This window comes from Pterocles gutturalis, unplaced genomic scaffold, assembly GCF_000699245.1.
Source record: "Pterocles gutturalis isolate BGI_N339 unplaced genomic scaffold, ASM69924v1 scaffold3720, whole genome shotgun sequence".
NCBI lineage: Eukaryota > Metazoa > Chordata > Aves > Pterocliformes > Pteroclidae > Pterocles > Pterocles gutturalis.
In genome coordinates, this window is record NW_010143180.1 from 52545 (window position 1) to 72007 (window position 19463).

General features: G+C 40.1%; 2 protein-coding genes across 2 annotated transcripts in view; one reads left to right on the top strand and one right to left on the bottom strand.

The window, feature by feature from the left end:
• The window catches only part of GRM3 (glutamate receptor, metabotropic 3), a 49132-nt gene extending 47189 nt beyond the window's left edge, over window positions 1–1943 (top strand). The window contains exon 5 of the mRNA XM_010084626.1: window positions 1393–1943. Coding sequence (XP_010082928.1) covers window positions 1393–1466 — 74 coding nt within the window. The 3' untranslated portion in view covers window positions 1467–1943. The remainder of the gene's footprint in view (window positions 1–1392) is intronic.
• Window positions 1944–10321: 8378 nt separating this feature from the next.
• KIAA1324L (KIAA1324-like ortholog) overlaps window positions 10322–19463 on the bottom strand; it is a 46848-nt gene continuing 37706 nt past the window's right edge. The window contains exons 16-21 of the mRNA XM_010084627.1: window positions 19256–19352; window positions 17929–18030; window positions 15509–15635; window positions 14768–14946; window positions 13603–13768; window positions 10322–10594 (exon numbers count right to left, since the gene is read on the bottom strand). Of these exons, the coding sequence (XP_010082929.1) occupies window positions 10535–10594; window positions 13603–13768; window positions 14768–14946; window positions 15509–15635; window positions 17929–18030; window positions 19256–19352 (731 nt within the window). The 3' untranslated portion in view covers window positions 10322–10534. The remainder of the gene's footprint in view (window positions 10595–13602; window positions 13769–14767; window positions 14947–15508; window positions 15636–17928; window positions 18031–19255; window positions 19353–19463) is intronic.

Consider the following 19463-nt stretch of genomic DNA (forward strand, 5'->3'; position numbering starts at 1 on the left):
ACACATATACAGGCAGTGATTGACCAAACTTCATCTACCTAATTCAGACCAAGGACTCATTCTTGGCTCACCTGTTTATCAGGAATACATCCTGCCCTCTAAGTAGTAGGCTAGTCCAATAGATGCCTCTAAATTTCTCTTGTTAAAGCAGTTCTGTTTTCCATTTATATTTATTCAGTCAACGAAAGAATTAGAAATTAGCTTATTTGAAGCTACTCTCTCTTTAGAGAAGCAGTCTGCAACTGAGCGTGTAGCCAGCACCAGTTTTGGAAGACTGAGCATGCCCTTGGCACAGCTGCATAAATTGTTTTTTACACTGGATGATTGAGTTTACTAAGTCATTGCTTGCCATGTGTTTTCTTTGACGAAGGCATCACATTTCTCTGGGTCACTGTTATCATTAACCTAATGTATCTTTCAAAAAACAGCTTTATGTCACTGTGAGCAGAGATGTCACAGAGTATCTGAAAACACATTCCTGATGCCCAACGGATAATTTTAACAAAGATGGACAAACCAGCTTGCTTTTAAGGCTTTAGCAGAATGGTAATATATCATACAGTCAAAATACAAATATATTCAGAAACAGGTTCTGATACTCAAATTCAACTGTCATATCACTGAAGCAAGTAAAACCTGTTGAATAAAATAGGAGGCAATGTAGTCAAGGGTATCACCATCTGGCCCTCACCTACGGATGCATATTGAATCCTGATCTAGAGTTCCTCGAAATGAAGGGTATTATGGCCAGAAAATATTCTGGGGTTAGGTGAGAAATAATCTTGCTTCCAAATTCAGTTATTAAAAAAATTATTCAGTCCATCCAACATGTACATAGAATTATTTATTTTTTTAATTTAAAAAGTAGATAAACACATAGTCCTAATGTGCAGTGGTAGATTCTCTCCTGGATTTAAAAATGCACATTTTATTTCAGGAATGTCCATTCCAATTATGTGAAAAGCTGAAGGATCAGACCTTAGCATTTCTTGACAAACACAAAAATCCAAAGATTCACTCTTTATTCTACAGAGATATTGCAGTACCACTCTGGTTTTATCAATTCATGCTGCCATGCAAAGTGCTACGACGTGAGACCCAGTGGCCCAGAATCATCAGAAAAGCTTCATGTACTTTATTCAGACCCTTCTTGGAGAAGCTTAGTCACCCTAAGCGCTCTCAGTGGTCAGCAAAGAGAAATCAGGCTCTTCTTGAGGATGATTCAGCCTCAGATCTGAATTGCGTTGTAGAGGTGCAAGCAGTGACTTTTCATGGGGCATCTTGGTTAAATCGGGTGAGATGCTCCAGAGCAACGTAAATTCTAACCCTCTGTGTGTTGTAATTTTTTGCCGCCCTGAAGTTGGTTGATTTTCTCCACTTTTTTTCTTTCAGCATCTGCCAGTATGTACGTTCCGACCGTTTGCAACGGAAGGGAAGTTCTGGACTCCACCACTTCATCTCTGTGATTGTGACTCGCAGTTCAGTTCTTGAGTTTTTAGACTGTTAGGCAAAAATTTGCACATGTTGTGCTCTCCGGAAAACACCAGAAAACAAAAGAAATCAAAACAAAACTAGTACCTTTTTTTAGAAACTGTGTAATAAATTATTTTTGAGGATTGTACAGTATATAGTGATGTTCTGGAACTTTTTAGACTGATTTTAGCCCTTCTGTTGTTAACGGTTGTAAGGGACATGTAAATAACCGTGGTTCACAATGTGCATAGTCCTGCAGTAAGGGAGTGATTTGTTGCAAGCACAGCTGCAATGTTAGGTGACTTCTTTCCTACAAAATTTTTTTGTAGCTCCTTGTTGTAATTAACTTAGACTGCATTTCTATGTTGTATATTACAGTTACCTTCCGTGTAACAGATTGGTTTTCTCAGCACAAAGCAGCAGTATTAATGTAAAGGCACCAATAATAAAAAGATAAAAGTTTTTCAGCATAGTTTCATTTTTTGTTTCTTCCTCCCTCGAGGTCATTACACTTCCCTAGACACCAGGACAGGTAAAAAGGATAAAAAGTCTGCAGTACACATGTGTGCACACACGTATCTGTGTATGGGTCTGTGCCTGTGTTGCAAAATCCGCATCATGTAATATGTGCTTACAATGCATGCTTTGTCAGGGTCAAGTGTAAATTCCCTCTCCTTAAAAATTGCTATTTCACTCAATTGGCATGACTTGATGCTGTCATGCAAAAAAATAGATTGGTAGCATATAAAAAACACTGAGATTTTAGATTAGGTTGGCAAAAAGATGGAAGAAAATCTGTCAGAAAATTAGCTAAGACTGTTTTACACCTCCAGCCAAAACAAAACTGGTTCAGTTTGTCTGCATCAATAGTGCTGTGAAAAGTAATTGGAGCACTGCAGAAACAAGAGATCAAAAAAAAGTCAAAAAAGAGAAATCCAGGAGACATTTACACACATCTCTGGGGTGACCTTTGCCTTCAAACCATAAAATTCAAGATACATATACCAGTTACTTAGACAGCTGCAAAATACTTTTAAGTCTGGCTTTTATAACTCAACTCTTAAAGCTGCCCTCACTGTACTGAAACAATCTGAAATCTCCCTTCTGCTGGGTCCAATAAGTCATTAAGGAAACAAATACACCTTTGATTAATATGTCTGGGCGTATTTACCTAAGGGCTTGTTCTCGTTGATCTCATTCCATCTGAGGTCAATAGCAAAATTCTCATTGACTTCAAAGGCAACACCACTGAGGCTTGAAAGGCAGATGCTGCAGATACACACTGCTGGATGGACAAGTTCTCTGGATTCTGTTCTCCTGCACTTGCAGACACTTTTACACATTTCTGGAAAGGTGCAAGTCCTTAGGGCTGAACTGGCAAAGTAAGTAACTGTTATTTTGAATGTCACAGTTAAAGATTTGGGTTCTTAAAATTCCTACTCACAGATTGATACTTTTTTTTTTCTTCTAAACTATAACTGGTTAGTTTTTATCTCTTCTTAACTGCAGTCGGTTAGTTCTTTTCTCTCTCCAATTTAAAAACACAATGTTCCTTAAATTTACTACACATGCTCAGTAAGTGGGAGTCTTAACTCAGGAGGGTTGTCCTGACACTTGGAGGTGTGATTTTTAGTATTATAATTATATTAAAATGAGGATAAGTCACTTTCAGACAGCACTAATCACTAACTTGGCTGACTACCCAAACATACTGATTATTTTCCAGGATGTTCCCATCTCCAAGGGTAAACCTAACAAACCTTAAGTGATTAAAAAGTTTTTCTCAACAGTCCCAAGGACAGTCTTCCCAATTTACACAGAGAGTACATATCTGTTATGTTAGCTCCTAACTGAACTTGCAACACATCCACATGCCCACCAGCAAAGACCTCTTGATGTCTACACTTCTGCAACTGGCTGCACTGGCAGCTATTGAAGTCTCTGCATTGTGCAGCTGTCTAGTACAAAAATCCCTGTGACTTTCCCCAAAATAGGCATAGCTTAGCCCACATGACATGCAGAGCCCTGCATTCAGCTATTTTTCTCTCCACAAGCTCTGGAGTGTGTAATGTTTTGGGCTTGGTTTCCACAGAGGTCAAGCTTTGACCGTTTGGGAGTCTTGCTTTCAAGACCCCTTAAAGCATCTCAAGTTGGGCAGCTGCATTCATTTGTGTGCTCTTCTGTGGATTAAGAGGCTGTTCACAGCATGGCAAAAGGTCAGAATTTCTGACCGTGATGCTGATGTCCCTGCAGCTACATTATCTTTATGGGGCTCTTAAAAATGCCTAAGCCAATGAGGATTTCTTCTCAATTTTTATGGAAAGAACCAATCAGGGTCAAATCCACCTTACTTAACATTCATTAGTATAAATAGCTACGTATGAGCTTGTCAACCTCTTCTCCCTTTGTACTCAGTGGACAGAAGTAGGGACAATTCCCCTGGCTTACCTCAGACTGCTACTTCAGGCTGAAATGAATCTTTCCAAACAAAGGCTAGCACAGCTTGCTCTGATCACAAGTTTGCACTGAAAATTAAGGCACTGTTTCAGATTAATTCCACCCCTAGAATCTAAACTGGTGTCACTGAAGCTAATTTACAGCAGACAAGGATCTTAAAGTCCTGGAGTTTTCATTCATTTCGATAGCACTATTGAGAAAATGACCCAACATCTGTGTCTGAACATGTGTTACGAACACTTAGGTGGTTTGAAAGCCCCTTGCACATGAGTTTTTCATACAAAAAATCCTCCCATGTGGAGCTTTAGAGTTCCAGCCCCACTGGATGTTCCTGACATTCTTGTACTTTACTTGGATTTGTCTTGAAAGCTTTTCAGTACTTTCCGTTGGATGTCCAAGGATGCAGATTATATGGTATTGCCTGACGATTCAAGTAATCCAGTTTCAAAACGAGCAAAACAAAAACCAAAAATATAAAAGCCTGGCAGAGGTTTTTGACATCATCATCATCTTAGTTTCTCTTAGTTTCTTTTGTTCCCATTTGTGTAAAACTTGGCTTTAGAGTATAAACCTCTTCTGGTCTCTTTATTGCTCCCATCATATATAAAGATTTGAGTAATTAATCTCAAAGCACAGTGGGTCCTGTCACTGTTCCTTGTGTGGTGAATTAGAGCCCCAAGTACCATGGCTGTGATCCTGAAGAGTTGTCACACGGCTCTGAGCCCTGCATGCAGCCAGCCAGGGGGAAATGCCGGGGACAAGAGCAAGGGTTAACCCAGCATCTACGGTGACTTACTGGAGATTGCAGAAAAGTTTAATTTTTCATTCAGAAGCCATAACTTCAGAGTACCTTAGCTCTCTGACACAAATCAAGAGCGTAGAAAGGTTTGCAAAATCTTATCACTTTTTATTTATTGGCTGAGCAGAAAAACAAGACTTAAAAAAATCACCACAGGTCAATCTGAAATAAATAAGGCTTGGGGGTTTTTTGGTCTTTGTTCTTGGTTTTGGTTGGGGTTTTTTTTGTTTGGTTGGTTGGTTTGAGTTTTTTGTAGGAGAGGTTTCTTTTTTAAGTCTTCAGTGAATTTTGAAAGCAAAACCAAAATCTACTGTGGTTAAAACAAAACATTTTACTTTGTCTTCAAGTGACTCTTTTTCCTGAATAAATTGAACAGAACCAGTTTCAGTCATAGCCAAAGAAATTTCAAAAGGAATTGTCTTTTCAAATTGAAAAATGATCAAAACCCATTTAAAAAAAAAAAAATCATGTTCTACCTGAATAAAACAAATCTCAAAAATCAGCAAAAAATTTCCAAAATATCCCGGCTACACCCAGGAATCTCAGCATTCTTTAAAGTGGTTTCCACTGCAATCCTTTACCCAATTAGTACACTTAGAGTAAGGGAGACCAAAACAAACCCTTAACTCATCACCAGATGTCCACGATGTCATTGCCTCCTCATCAGTGCTTGCAGTCTGCATGATGAAAGGTAGAAGCTGTTTATCAGGAGCCACCTCAAAGCTTCTCAGCAACATAGGCAAAGCTGAGTTTTGTCACTGCAAGTAGAAAAGAGCCAAGGCCAGGCTGGGCTGTTTTGGCAACAGGAAGGAGACGGGTAGGAAGCAAAGGCTGGGGGGAGACCTGGTGTGACAATGTTATCGCTTCTCCTGCCTCTAAGGAGATGGCAGGGTTGGGAAGGGGCTTCTCTTTCCCCAGCAGTATCACTCTCCTACATACACCAACCCCTCCTTTAGAGGCAACAACAGGAAGCCAGATGACAACTTCACTGCTGCCTACAACCAGCTGGAAAACAGAACATGTCACCCCTAAAGAGAGTGACTTACTAGTACGTTGCCATTTTAAATACAGAAGGAGGCAAGGACAGGAACAGGCAGTACATAACACCAAAGCTCTCAGAGGTCACTCGTGCATGTCTTTTATTCAAGCAAACACGCATCCACATAACCTCGCTTTGGCTTTTAAGTGCCCCACAGTACATGTGACCTTACAGTTTTCTTCCTGATGAAGTCCAACTCTGTACATCCAGAGAAATAACCAAAACATGGTGGCAGCTGATGATCAGCTCCCTTCTCATGTCTCCCTTGCTCCTTCTGCACTGTATTCAGTGTGGGAACATCCAATCAGGTGGCTGGGCATGTCACCATACATTGTGACACACACTACAATTTAGGATAAGCCTGACCTCCTTTCACTTCTGTTCTTATCTCCTCACATGCTTGCCAAAGGAGCACAGTTCACAAGCATTCAAAAGCAGCAAGAAATAGAAACAAAGGGATTCAGTGAAGGAAGTATACAAGGGGAAAGACTAAGAGAGAACACCACCAAAGATAAGCAGAACTTCCCAATACGTCTCCTGTTAAGTTCCCTGTTAAATTACCTAGAATAGCTATTTCAGGCCTCCATGCTTCAAGAGGCCTGAGGGATGAGTGGATTGAGAGCAGCCCTGGGGAGAAGGATTTGGGGATACCAGTGGATGAAAATCTGGACATGACCCAGCAATGTGCACTTGCAGCCCAGAAAACCAACTGTATCCTGGGCTACATTGCAAAAAGCATGGCCCACAGATCAAGGAAGGAGGTACTCTGCTCTCATGAGACCCCACCCATAGGACTGCCTCCAGCTCTGGAGTCCTCAGCACAGGAAGGACATGGACCTGTTGGAGTGGGTCCAGAGGAGAGCCACAAAAATGGTCAGAGGCTGGAACACCTTCTATGGAGAAAGGCTGAGAGAGTTGTTCTCTCTTCAGTCTGGAAAGAGAGGACTCCAAGGAGACCTTACTGCAGCCTTTCAATACTTAAAGGGGGCTTATAAGGAAGATGGGGATAGACTTTTTACAAGGGCATGTCATGATAAGGGGTAATGGTTTTAAATGAAAAGGGGGTAGATTCAGACTAGATTAAGGAAGAAATTTTTTACAATGAGAGTGGTGAAACACTGGAACAGGTTGCCCGGAGGGGTGGTAGATGTCCCATCCCTGGAAACTTTCAAGGTCAGGTTGGACGCAGCTCTGAGCAACCTGATCGAGTTGAAGATGTCCCTGCTCACTGCAGGGGGGTTGGACTAGATGACCTTTAAAGGTCCCTTACAACCCCAGCTATTCTATGATGATTCTATGATTCTATGATTCTACGATTCTGCGATTCTACAACAAGGACCAACCAGCAGCATTCCTTGCTTAGGAAGAAATGTCATCCCCACTGGCATGTCAGCACCAGCTGTAGCTGCTTCTAATCTTACATTGAAGCATTTGCGCTGCGCACTGACAGAGATGAGTCAACAACCACTGGCTCCTAAATGGCAACATCTGCTGTCATCTTGTCTGATTATAATTAATCATCTCCATTTGATGGCTCTGGCAGGACAGACAAACCAAAACCTGCAAGCTTTCCCCTTTATTAACGAAGAGTCCCAGAACCTCTTTTTCAAAAGCAAGTAGTCAAATCCTTTCTCTGAACAAAGATGACAGCTCCTTGAAGCTACTCAGTAAGTTCCCATTATGGCTCTAAGATACTTAATTTTCCCAAAACCTAGACTCTTAATCAATTGTATTATATATTACAAACATCAACCAACATAATCAGACCCAAGACAGAATACATTCTTTGCATATTTCCCCCCGAGCAAGCACTGTCAAAGCTGAGACAACAACATTCTGCTAATTTGCCAACAATTTATACAGAGACACCACTAAAATGTGCTTAATCCTCAAAGAGATTCAGTTGCTTAACTCCAGATTTCAAAGAAAAGCATGCAAATGCAGCAATAAAATGCATACCGTTTAATCAACTGAACACATAACAGACTGATTCACATTGTTTTATGGCATCAAATAACAGTTTCTGATGTGATTCCATGTGGGAGAAAAGGGGGAGGTTGCTGTAAGTATATTTTGGCAGAATACTAGAAGAGGTCACAGACAGCTGATTTCTTAATGAAGTTTTAAAGGTTTCCAAAAGTTGCCTCTTAACGGGAAAATTGAAACTTCCCCTTTCTACTACATATTCAACAGGAAAAAAACTAATAGCAGAAGTCAGCTAAAATATGACAGTTTTAACTTACTCAATTGTTGGAAAATTTAATTTTCTTATTTTAAGTTAAATAAAGTCTATGGTATTAGTTTGTACCCCACTATATTAGCACTGTACCAGATATGCTATTAGATTGCCTCAAAGAATTTTGGACAATATAATGACAAACCATTTGGAAGCAGAGCTGAGAAGCGTCATATGGCAAAGTCTTTTAGAGCTGACAAAAAAAAAGTGCCACTGCTTTAGTTGGAAAATAAAAGGGAAAGGAAAGGGAACTAAACAAACCCTCTGTGGTATTAAGTAAAATAAAATATAGTTCATAAAAATTAAGGCATTTTGACATTACAGAGATATGGGTCCAGTGACGAAAGAAGAATGGAGAATGAACTACAATTATGGCTTGGAAAACATATGGAGAGAGAGAAGGGAAAAAAATTAAAGGAGATGTAGACAGATGCAGTTTGACGGTAGTGAAAAGCTCTAGCCACCACTGCAGACCTGCAATGTTCAGGAAAGGCTGCAGTTCCACCAAACATCTCAAGTCCAAAATTTCAAATATATTTTCACTTTATTTTATCAATGCCCATCAGATATATAACTTTGATGCTACAGCACACTAGTTGAATAAAAATCAACAACATAAAAACCCTCTTCATAAAAGATCCAAGAAGTGAAGTCCCAAAGCCATAACCATTTACTCCATAAGCATATCATCTCTGACAACCATATATAAATGACATCATGACAACAAATACAATGTACAATAATAAGTGTGCAATGGTACAAAATATACAAAAAGGAATGTGTCTTTAATATACATTCAACAATACCCCATAAAAATCTTTCTTGGGAAAGTGAAGTGCCTTTTCAAGAACAACAAAAAATGTACACCACTTCAGTTAAGATGCCTGAAGTATCTCCCATTAAAAGAGTAAAGCCTATGTCCTTTGACTGGACATATAAAATAATAGATCTGAATTTTCCCTAAAGAAAAAAAAAAAAACTAAACTTCATAAAATTTTTGTCCACACCTATAGGATAATAAAATATTTAGAGTGCAGAAAATTCCGTTTAATTTAAATTTTACTTAAAAGTGGGCTTTCTTTTATTGATAGATCTAGTTCAGTCATATAAAATCAAAAATCTATATTTGTTAGAGTAAAAAGACCTTTCCTGCCCATATACCTTTTCTAGCTTTGATGCATTCCACAATTCACATAATTTCGCTATAATGAAAATATGAGTCTGACCAGAAGTCAATACAAGATTCTTTCCTCATTTTCTCCTGGCTCTATACAAGTTTTGCATAATTTTACTCAAATATTTTTTGCCTAAGTTTCTGATTCCTTTGTGTTCGACCTCAATGGGAATTTCAGGAAATTATTACAGTGGATATTACGAAGATCACATGCTTACAACATGGCTGATTTTATGAAAAAGTCCACCTAGCCTCCAGTTTTTTAGGCACCATTTTGTGCCCTTCCTTCAAAGCCGGTACTTGCATTGACAGCAGAAAGTTTTTAGATGCTGAGCTGCACAAGTACGTAACCCATGCTCAGCTCCACTGGGCATCCGTCCTTGTTCATTGTGCGGGTCCAGGAATAACGGTGTCTGAGTATTTCTAATAAGCCTCCCAACTGACAAAGCTGATCCCTGATTTGCAGAAGTAGAGATTCTTGCTTTACCTCCAGGGTTCAGGCTTTGGTGGTTTGCAATCCAGGGAAAGGTGACATATTGGCAGCCCAGGGGAGGGAACGGAACCTGCCAATGACCTCTCTTGAAAGGACAAGCTGCCGCAGAGAGGGACGAGCGCAACCTGCACTGTAGGTATCACTTTCCTTCTCTTTATAGAGTTTGAGCCTGTTACCGCCTATACACTCACGGGCCCAGACCTACAATTCATATAACAGCAGTTAACATATTTAAATTTAGTAGCACCAGGTTTTACCCCAACCCTGATGGCCATGGCTTTAGGTATCAGAATGGGTTCAACTTGCAGGTGCAACACCATGCCTCTTGCGTTAGAGGCCAGCACAGACCATCCAGCCCTTCAAAGCATTAAATTCAAAATTCACCTGAGGCTTACTCTGAGTACCATTCACAACTTTGATTTCAAGAGAGACTCATAGTTATGCTACTAAAGAACAATATACAACCTTTGCAGGAGGTTTCAGGACTCACTGAAAATCATTTCTTATGAATTTGTGTAGAAGGAGTGACAGGAAATGAAAGGTACCTATAAATCATATGGTATGCCTGAGCAATGCCCAGGCGAATGTAAAAAAATCATGTTATTTGTAGTACGTTTATCTCTTCCTGAGTTGAATTTCATTCCCAGTATGGAATCCAAGCATCTGCTTTCTTTTTTGGCAAGGTACTCAATCACACGGTAAGGCAATCCAATTTTCTGTTTTGCTTCCTGTCTTTATTTCCTCCTAAATGGCCAAGCATTTCTCACCAAGATCACCACTACAATGTGTGCCAGAAGATGTTTAAAATATGGTCCTGTAAAAATAGAAATTAGGTTTGTTTCTCTGAAGGCAGCATTAATTCTTCATATATTCTGGGATCTTGAAGATTTCAGCTGAACAGATTCAAAATTATCTTCCTTTTCCTGCAATGGAAAAGACAGGTTCCCATCAACTGGGATTCCTCAAATTCACTCCCAACAGTTACTTCTTCTCTTAATATCTCCAGAGCAGCCTTTGCCTAAGACTGCACTTTACTTCTACCAGTCATTAAGTGCACAATTTGACCCTTTATTATTTAATAACACTACTGATCCTGTAAAAGTTTGCAAAATCAACAAAATTATTCCATATGTATTGTACATGGCAGTTACTTTAGAAGGTACAGGGAAAGTTTGCATTTCATACTCATAGTATAGGATAGGTAGTCAGAGCTGGGGAATTGCAAGGTAATCATATCTATGGTTATTATTACTTATTAATGTGTTTCCTACAATAAATAAAATGTTTGGAGCACATTCTGTGAATGTGACTACCACTGCCTCACTCCTGGATTCCCATCCCAATCTCTCCTCTGTAAGACCCACAGGACAAAACCCATCTACAAATCCTCTACCACCTTAAAAATCAGGGTTGGAGGGTTGAGTTTTCTTTCTGGTTTCGTTTGCTGGGTGACAGCTCACCCATCTGGCCAGCAGGCATCCGGATGAGAAGTGTGGACATCTGTGTTACTGCAAGTGTGAACAACCCTATGGTCCATGCAGAAGCAATGAATGAAGGAGACCTAATAAAACTACTCACCAGAAAATGCTGGTTCTTGCTTCATTTACCTACCTTTTATCCTTGTTGACGTACACAAACAGTTTGGAAACTATGTAAAACTAACCTCATGATCTGATCTTTAAGGCCATCTCACTCAGATCAGGACAGTCTAGTGCAGACGTTGGAAAGAGCAGGGGAGAAAATTATCCTACACTAGCCCACTGCAGAGTACATATTGTTCCGAAGAACCTAGTATTGTTATGCTGGAGACAACAGATGGAACTATCACAGCCTCCAATCTGAAGCAGTTTCATAATTCTTTAACTTCTATGTTCTCATTACAAATAACAGTCACTTCTTTATATATTACAAGCCTAGCCCTGAATTCCTTGGGTACTCAAAACCACTAACAGCTTCATGAGATGTTTTGCTTCATAGAAATGCCATTGCCTGAAGCTTGAACATATAGTTAGGATACTTCAGATTTTTCTTTATCTCTCAGTTTACATTTCTCCTCTTTTTCTCCCCTGTTTTCCTCCATATATTTTTTCTATATTTGCATGCACATGCAGCAGAAGATAAATGTCCTCATTTTTTTGCATAAATGGAAACTGATGCCTATTAACATTTGTTTTGGAGAAATATATATTAAATTCTGGTTATCTGCAGGGATACAGGACAGAGATTTCAGTAAGCTAATGAGGTACTGGAAGCTGAGTTTGCCAGCTATGATTATCTAGCAGGAAAAAAAGGAATTAGCTTAGAAATATCTGACAGGCTTGTTTAAAAAAAAAAGAATACTCAGGAAGCTTGCTAAAATGGATATAGGAACTTTAAAAAACTCTTTTTGAGTCCAAATAGGCATTCAAGTGGTCTGAATAGTAAAGTACTGAAGCTTACTTTAAAGAAAGAAAAAAACCCACTTCTCCCCCACTCTTGTCTCTATACTTCTAATCAAGAAGGAGACAGTGGTTGGTGCTGCAAATGGAGGCAGCAAAGCTTTTACACTTCTCAAGCATACAGCAAAACATGACCCTCCCCAGCAGCACTGGCCATTATGCTCAGGCACAGCCAGCCAAGCCATTTCAGGGACAAAAACCCATCATCAGTATTTCAAAGTCAGTCCCTGTAGGGTTCAAAATGGAATCAACTTCCATTTTTGCAACACCACCACAAAATTTGATGTGATTTGATTTTATTTACATTTTCAATATTCTCAATATCTAATTAAGAATTAATATTGAATTTCTGCCCCTTTCCACGAGGAGCAATATTGATTTTGCAAGACAAATAGTCAGGCTGGGGTCAAGGGGAAGTTCCGCATATTAGCTGTGTAATGATAACTTCTCCTAGGAGGGAGATCTGGGGAGCAGGTAGTGTGGAAAGAGGACAGCAGTCTAATAAATAAAGTAAGAGAACAAAGAGAAGATAAAAATAAGGGAAAAGAAAGGAGGCACACAGGTTTTAATTACACTGCACTCAATCACAGAAAGGAAAAAAAGGAATACAAGAAAAAAATCTCAAAATTCAACAGTCTGACATACTATTTGAACAAGAAACGAGAATGACTTTTTAAAATAAATTTTTATTATGAGCTTTTAAGAAACCTTCCTATTTTGAAACAACCCAATTCAGCAAAACCATTTGAAAGGGAAAATGTCATCCCCCTTTAACCTGACCATAATAGATGGACCCCCTTAAAGACAACACTACCCTTCCCACAGACTTCAAGGCATTTGGAATAAAGACCAAAGTGCTTGCAGGATCTATGGTGATGATCCTCTGTTGCTCCTCTCAGAAATGTTCAAAGGACACCAAAGACCTTTATGCTATGAATTCAGACATGCAACAACCCACATCACATATGCTGCAGAAAAAATATTTTCGCTGTTGCTTCCCACTGAAACAGAGGAGGTTGCTGTATTGGGTAGAAGGCTGTAGCTGATGCCTCCTCTTCAACTGAATCTTACAGTACTCAAAATTATGGTTCTCAAGTCAGCCATGAAGCCAGCCCAGGTAAGCTGCAAGCAGCTGGCTGGTGGCTGTTTTCCCAATGTTAATTTTCTGTATCTATAACAGCTGTGTTTGCCTCAGCAATGGAGGTGTCTGGTAGGAATCTGGGATGAGAGGTTCCTCCTGCCATTAATTGCTTTTTTTCAGGTGTCACCGATACAATAAAGAATGCTCCTGAAATCTCTCTGCAGAACAGAGAGCATTTACTCAATACCCTGAAGTATTTGTTATCATTATCCATACTGTGAATTTCAGCAGATCAGCTATGGACTGGGTGATGATGTGTGCGTGGGAGACAAAAAGCACTGTGCAAATCACATCCGGTAATAAATAAAGGTAACAATTTTTTTTGGTATTAATAGTACTAATTACTGCTCACCTTTGTTGCCAAGGACTTGAGCTTCCCCAGCAGTGACTGCTTATTTGAATATACTATTTCTTCTTCATTATCTTCTCCTTCCATTATAGCACAGCTGTCAGCAGCTGGCAGCTCACATTCTTTTGAGTTCGCTGTCATCACTAATTTGGAATATTTATACTCCAGCCTGAAGATAAAAAGCCAGACAGGCATAGATCTTTTTTACAAATGTCCCATATTCAAGGATTTTGTAATTTAGATTATCTGTAGTCCTTCCACATAGTTACTTTGGAGGTATTTACTGGAAATTAGATACTTTTCAATCATTAAAAAACATGTAACCAAAATAGCATTAATAATACTTCGAGCTCCAGCTCTCCAGATTAGTCCTCTATCGTTACAATAGAGCCATGTTTTCCCAAAAGACCACAAACAGCTTGAGAGGACTGCCTGCCTGAAGAAGTGAGACCTGTGTGCTGGTTGGGGCAACATCAGGTGTGACTTCAGCCTGTGTCGGAATCTGCACAACATCCTGTCCAAGGAGGCTATGGGGGAGAGGAGAGATGTGGAACAGCATGTGGTAGGAGGCAGCAAGAGGTGGGGACCATGATACCAGTCTGGATTTGGTGAAGTTGGATGTGTCACGGGGTGATGAAATCCCAAGGAGGTGGAATCACGTTTTGAAGGTTTATGGCATGAGATTTGGGAAGCAGAGGACAGGATGGGGAACAGTCAGTGTGTTCAGTCTGAGAAGCAGGGATCTGGGTGTGTACCAGACATGTCCTGCCAAAACAGACCTATGCAATATATGGTCAAGAACCTTATTTTAACCCAGCTGAAAGGGACTAATAAGACTGAAGAGATATCCTTTTGGTCTTCAGACCTTGAGAAAGCCATGTTGCTTCAGGACCTAAGGTCAACATGAAACTCTCAGGGGTTAAAAAAACCAGTTCCTGTTAGAAAATTATGCCATAACAAATTACTGTGGATTTTCTGTGCTTTCCTCACCAGCATTTTTCATAGGTGCTGTTAGCAGAAGAAACCTCACCTTGGTGAATTAACAGACTGACTCAACATGGTACTTCTCATCAACATTGTCATAAGGTCAGATCCATGAAATGTCTTTCTGTTCACTACATCAAGCTTTGAGCTTACTTTTATATGGAACACAATTTGCAGTACTTACTTCTGGTTCTTCTTCCAAAAATAGCAGGTCAAGGCTATGAGCAGAACAGCTGTGAAAGCACCAACACCAGCTCCAACTTTTAGCCAAAAATCCACTGTTTCACAAGTGCTGGTCCTTTTTTCTGGCAAGGGAACCCCTTTAATGCAATGCTTTGGCTCATTCCATACATACAAGGTTTCCTTTCAAACAGTAAACAGAAAACACCAAAAAGTGAGCTGCTTGTAGGAAAAGAGAGAACTACCTAGGGTTGAAGAAAATAAGCTGTTTTGAGGTAGAAAGACTATACGTCTTTTCAACAAAAGCAAACCAAAACATGTACTTCAGGTTTTCAGACTCTAGGTGGAGTCATGTTGTCTACTCAGTTGTCCCCTCGATGTGCCTGCAGGTTCAGAGATGGCAAAAGGATTTCCTCTTCTGTATTGCCCTTCACCTGGCACAGTACAGGTTGGACAGCAATTGTGAATGTGTTACACCTGCATTGGAGCTGTTGATCAACAGGACAGTTCTGAACCTGTGAAAGGACTTCCTAATATTTGACTAAAGAAGGCAGCAGCACCACGCTGCCATTGGCACAAATATCCCCGAGTCTCAACACAGCAGCTCACCAATAAGTCTTGTTCAGAGCTGAGCTGAGATTTCCCAACTCTACCTGCACTCACATATCAATTTGCACACTGAATTTCAACTGATCCAAGTTATACCCAAATGAACCCATCTGACTTGGAGACATGGGTCCTGTACCTGAAATCCTTTTTTGCAGGCTCCCTCAATCTCGTGGTAGTCTTGCTCTGTGCAGAGAGGGCAAGCTTCTGCACTTTCCCATACAAAGTAGAAAGTGCATCCATCACAGGTGCCCGCAGGGCATGAGCTAGGAGGAGAGCAAAGCTTAGTTATCACTTATGAAACACTCTGGGGCTTGCATCCTCACTCCACATTCTGCTGCTGAAGACTAGTAACGGTAAATACAACAAATGGGTAAAAATCCATCAAGTCAGCAGATGGAAAAATCTGAGGGAAAAAATTTTTCCAGTTTGTAAAATGCTTTCTCAAGTGAAAATATATGTTGGGCTGTCAATGGTCTAAAAGAACAGTTCAGCTCCTGGCAGTGAGTGCTACTCACACACCTACGATGATGAGAAGAGAAAGAAGCAATCCTTGGAGACCAGCAGAACTATTCCAGCATTTCACCAGCATGGGGTAGCCCAACACGCACCTCCATCACTGTTCTCCTGCACTGGGTGACTGTTCCACACAAATGCTGCTATCTGGTTCCTGCTGTTGTTCTAAAGATGTCTGGGTGATTTCATCCATATGGAACGGACTTGTCCTGTCATGGTTAATTACTAGAAGCATGTTCACCAGTTAATGAAGAGATAACAGCTTCTCTTAGTCTAAGAAAGACTAATGACCCTATTTTGTATTCAGGCTACAGAAGAAAGTTGCACTGGCAATGGCAGGACATTCAGGCAGCTTTTGTTGCTGACAATTACATCAGGTCTAACAGCAGCGGTGACCAAAAGTCCATGCAAGAAGCTAGATCATGTAAATGTGAAATATATCCATACATAAAAATGGATTTAAAGTTGGATTTTTTTTTCTTGTATGATCTGGAAATCTGTTATTCTGATCTGAAGAACTGAAAAATCCACAGCCCTAAAAGCCCATTCTGGCTTACCCTGATCTGAGTGATTGACAACTGTCCTCTCTGGATTATGAAACAATTTTTCAATGTAGATGGCAAGAGCCCTGACAGACCTCCTCAACCTCTTTCATCTTATACTGTAACTTCATGTGATACTAAACACTGTGTCTGGAGGATCAAGGAGTTCCATGCAGTATTATTTGACATGTATCAGATACCTCCCTGTTTGAAAATAACTATCTGACTGCTGAGCTAATCAAAGGGGGCTAGGAAGGGAGAAGTCAGCAAGAAGGGAGATAAGGTACGTCGTGGCAGCTGTGTTCCACTTCTGCCCATGCTCACACTTTTAAAAGCAAAGTAGGTTACTCCTCCCTCACTACCAGTGAGTTACCACAGCTCTCATCATATTTAACCTGTAACACTGGAAGGACACCTGGAGGATTTTCACACAGCAGCTGACAGATAGCAGCTTGTTGCCCAGCATGATTTGTAGTGTGTCAGATCCCTAAGAAACTGGGGTAAGCCTCTCCAAAAGTGTTCTAACATCAATCACTCATCCATCACCTATGAAGCAGATGCCTCTTTGCTTTCATTCAGGTGAGCACGTTTCTCCCGTCGTAAGAGGGACAGAGATCAAAGAGGATCCCACACTTCTCATGCTGCTTTAGGGAAGAGGACTTAACTTTTGGGAAGGAGGATGAGTGAGAGGGCTTTCAGCACATTTACAGTAACGTCCAGACAGACTAAGATGGGCCTTAACAGCTAAAAAGGAGGATTATCAGAGGTGAGGGGAACTTCTGAAGAATCACAGGGTGTGCTAAATAGTAATAGAATAATTCTTTTACTGTTTTTTCTCTGCAACTTTTCAGGTGCAGGCATTAAATAGGACTTTGGAATAAAGAAGCTTTTTGGAGTCACCTGAATCAGAGTGAAGGGAATAAAAAGTCAGGCAAATTAAACACAACTGGTATGAGGGGTCCAGGATACAAACTGGAGTGATGAGACATATAAATAAATGCATATAGGACTTGAACTAGAGAGACTCAGGGCTCACATAAGCATTGCAACAGCAGATTTCATAGCTCCAAGACTGGTTGCTCTTTTTCAGAAAAATCACTTTGTCCAGAACCACTGCTGTAGATCACAGAAGAAGAACTACCTCTCAAAGCCCCACCTAGGCAGTTCTAATCAGGAGGCCAAAGATAAAAATAAGGAACTGAAATAAAGGAGAAGTGGAGGCAACAATACATCACATTTTCTTTTTGCTTTAAGCTTGGAACAACTTGCCCAAGCTCTAACCTCTCTCACCACACAGCCTAAGTACAGAGCAGTTGGTCTGCTTGGAGGTGATGGACACACATGCCCTACACCTATGAGAAACAAGAGAGACCTCCTGGGTGGCTGATGAGGGAGACAGCACTCCTCATTTCTGTTAAGTATAAAATTACTAATGAGTTTTGTAAATATTTCCTGAGGAGAAAAGGCTTTTTAGGCCTACTAGGATAAAAATATTAAATACCTGGGCACAGAAAGCTCTCCTTGGTCTGGCTTGTTGGGGTTGCATCTCATTGTCACAACAGTTGCACGTCCATTTTCACAGGAGGTTGTCACTGTTGAAGACCTAGTGTCAAACAAGAAGAGAAACGTAATACATTTCCACTACAGTAAATACATGTTGCTCTTTCATAAGTCTCTGTCTATTCATGCAACTGCGATACTAAAGAAATACCTTCTCCCACAGCGTTTTTGCCTTTGTCAGCTGGAATTAAAGAAAGGAGCAACAGAGGCAGGGTAGGTTTCACCACTTCATTTGAGTTTCAATGTGCTCTGAGATACCACTCAGGGAACTGCTCTGTTTTTCTAGACAGTTTGAATTCTGCTGAGTCAAGGAATAAACCTTCCCACAAAGCAGAACAGAATGATTGAAAAAGAGAATCACAGGTGCTGTGGCTGGTGTGTTACTCTGCCAGAGAGTCTATGATGGCTCTCTCCTCATCTGCTAATTTGAGAACCACACTGTCCTGAAATATCACAAGGCAAAGGGGATTCAAAAAAATGGACCTTCTTCCAGCATGACAGACATTGTAAGCCAAGTTCCCAATATACTCAAAGTAGGGTCACCAGTGTGGGGTTCAGTTTGCAGAACCAGACACATAATTTAAGCATTCATATATGCATAAAGTGTTGATATCCACAGTGCTATAGCCAATTAAGATCTATCATTAAAGCTAACACAATCTAGAGGGCCACCCAGTAGAACAAATATAGGTATGTGCCTTAAGACAAGCTGAACAGCCCCACAGGATTCCAAGTCCAAGCTTGGAAACCCAGTTCACATGAAGACAGCAGCGTGTAGACATCTTAATTGAGGTGATCTTTGGGCTAATTCTTACCCAAGCTGAGGTACTCCTTTTATGGAGGAAAGTGAAGAATAGGAAAAGCAAACTAGTAACTGTGCAGGTTGGAACAGTAATTTTTAACATCAGTTAGATTTTTTTTGTAACATCAGAGTAAATAAAAATGAATGTGAAAGAAAATATGCAACAGGAAGTAGACGTATCAAAGTCATATATGAAAAGTTATGGAAAAGAACATGACACTGGAAGTGGCATCTGGAGGAATCTAAGCTCTGGTATCACTCTCTACAGATCAAATGTAATTTATAGTTAAGTAAACAGTGTTTGTTGATTTCATTAGATGTGCTTCAACATGCTAATCAATATCAGACAGATCCTGATTAAAGTGACAAATATTAAAGGCGGATTAAAGATGTCCCCTCACAGTTTTAGTTTTGTTTAAACAAATGAAGAAATCTGATGTACCAATAAACGGTATTTTTTACCTACTTGTAAAAGAAATGCACATCAGGTATTTTGCTTGGAGAGGGAGGAAAGATATCTGTCTTGACGCTGATATTTTCCAGCGTTGTTTCAACAGTAGCTCCTAAAATTTGAGAAGAAAAGGAAAAAAAGGAATAAGCTATGAATGTATTTCTGAGGGGTCCACATACAACATTTTCTCAGTCTGAAAGGCATGGGTCTGAATAACATTTAA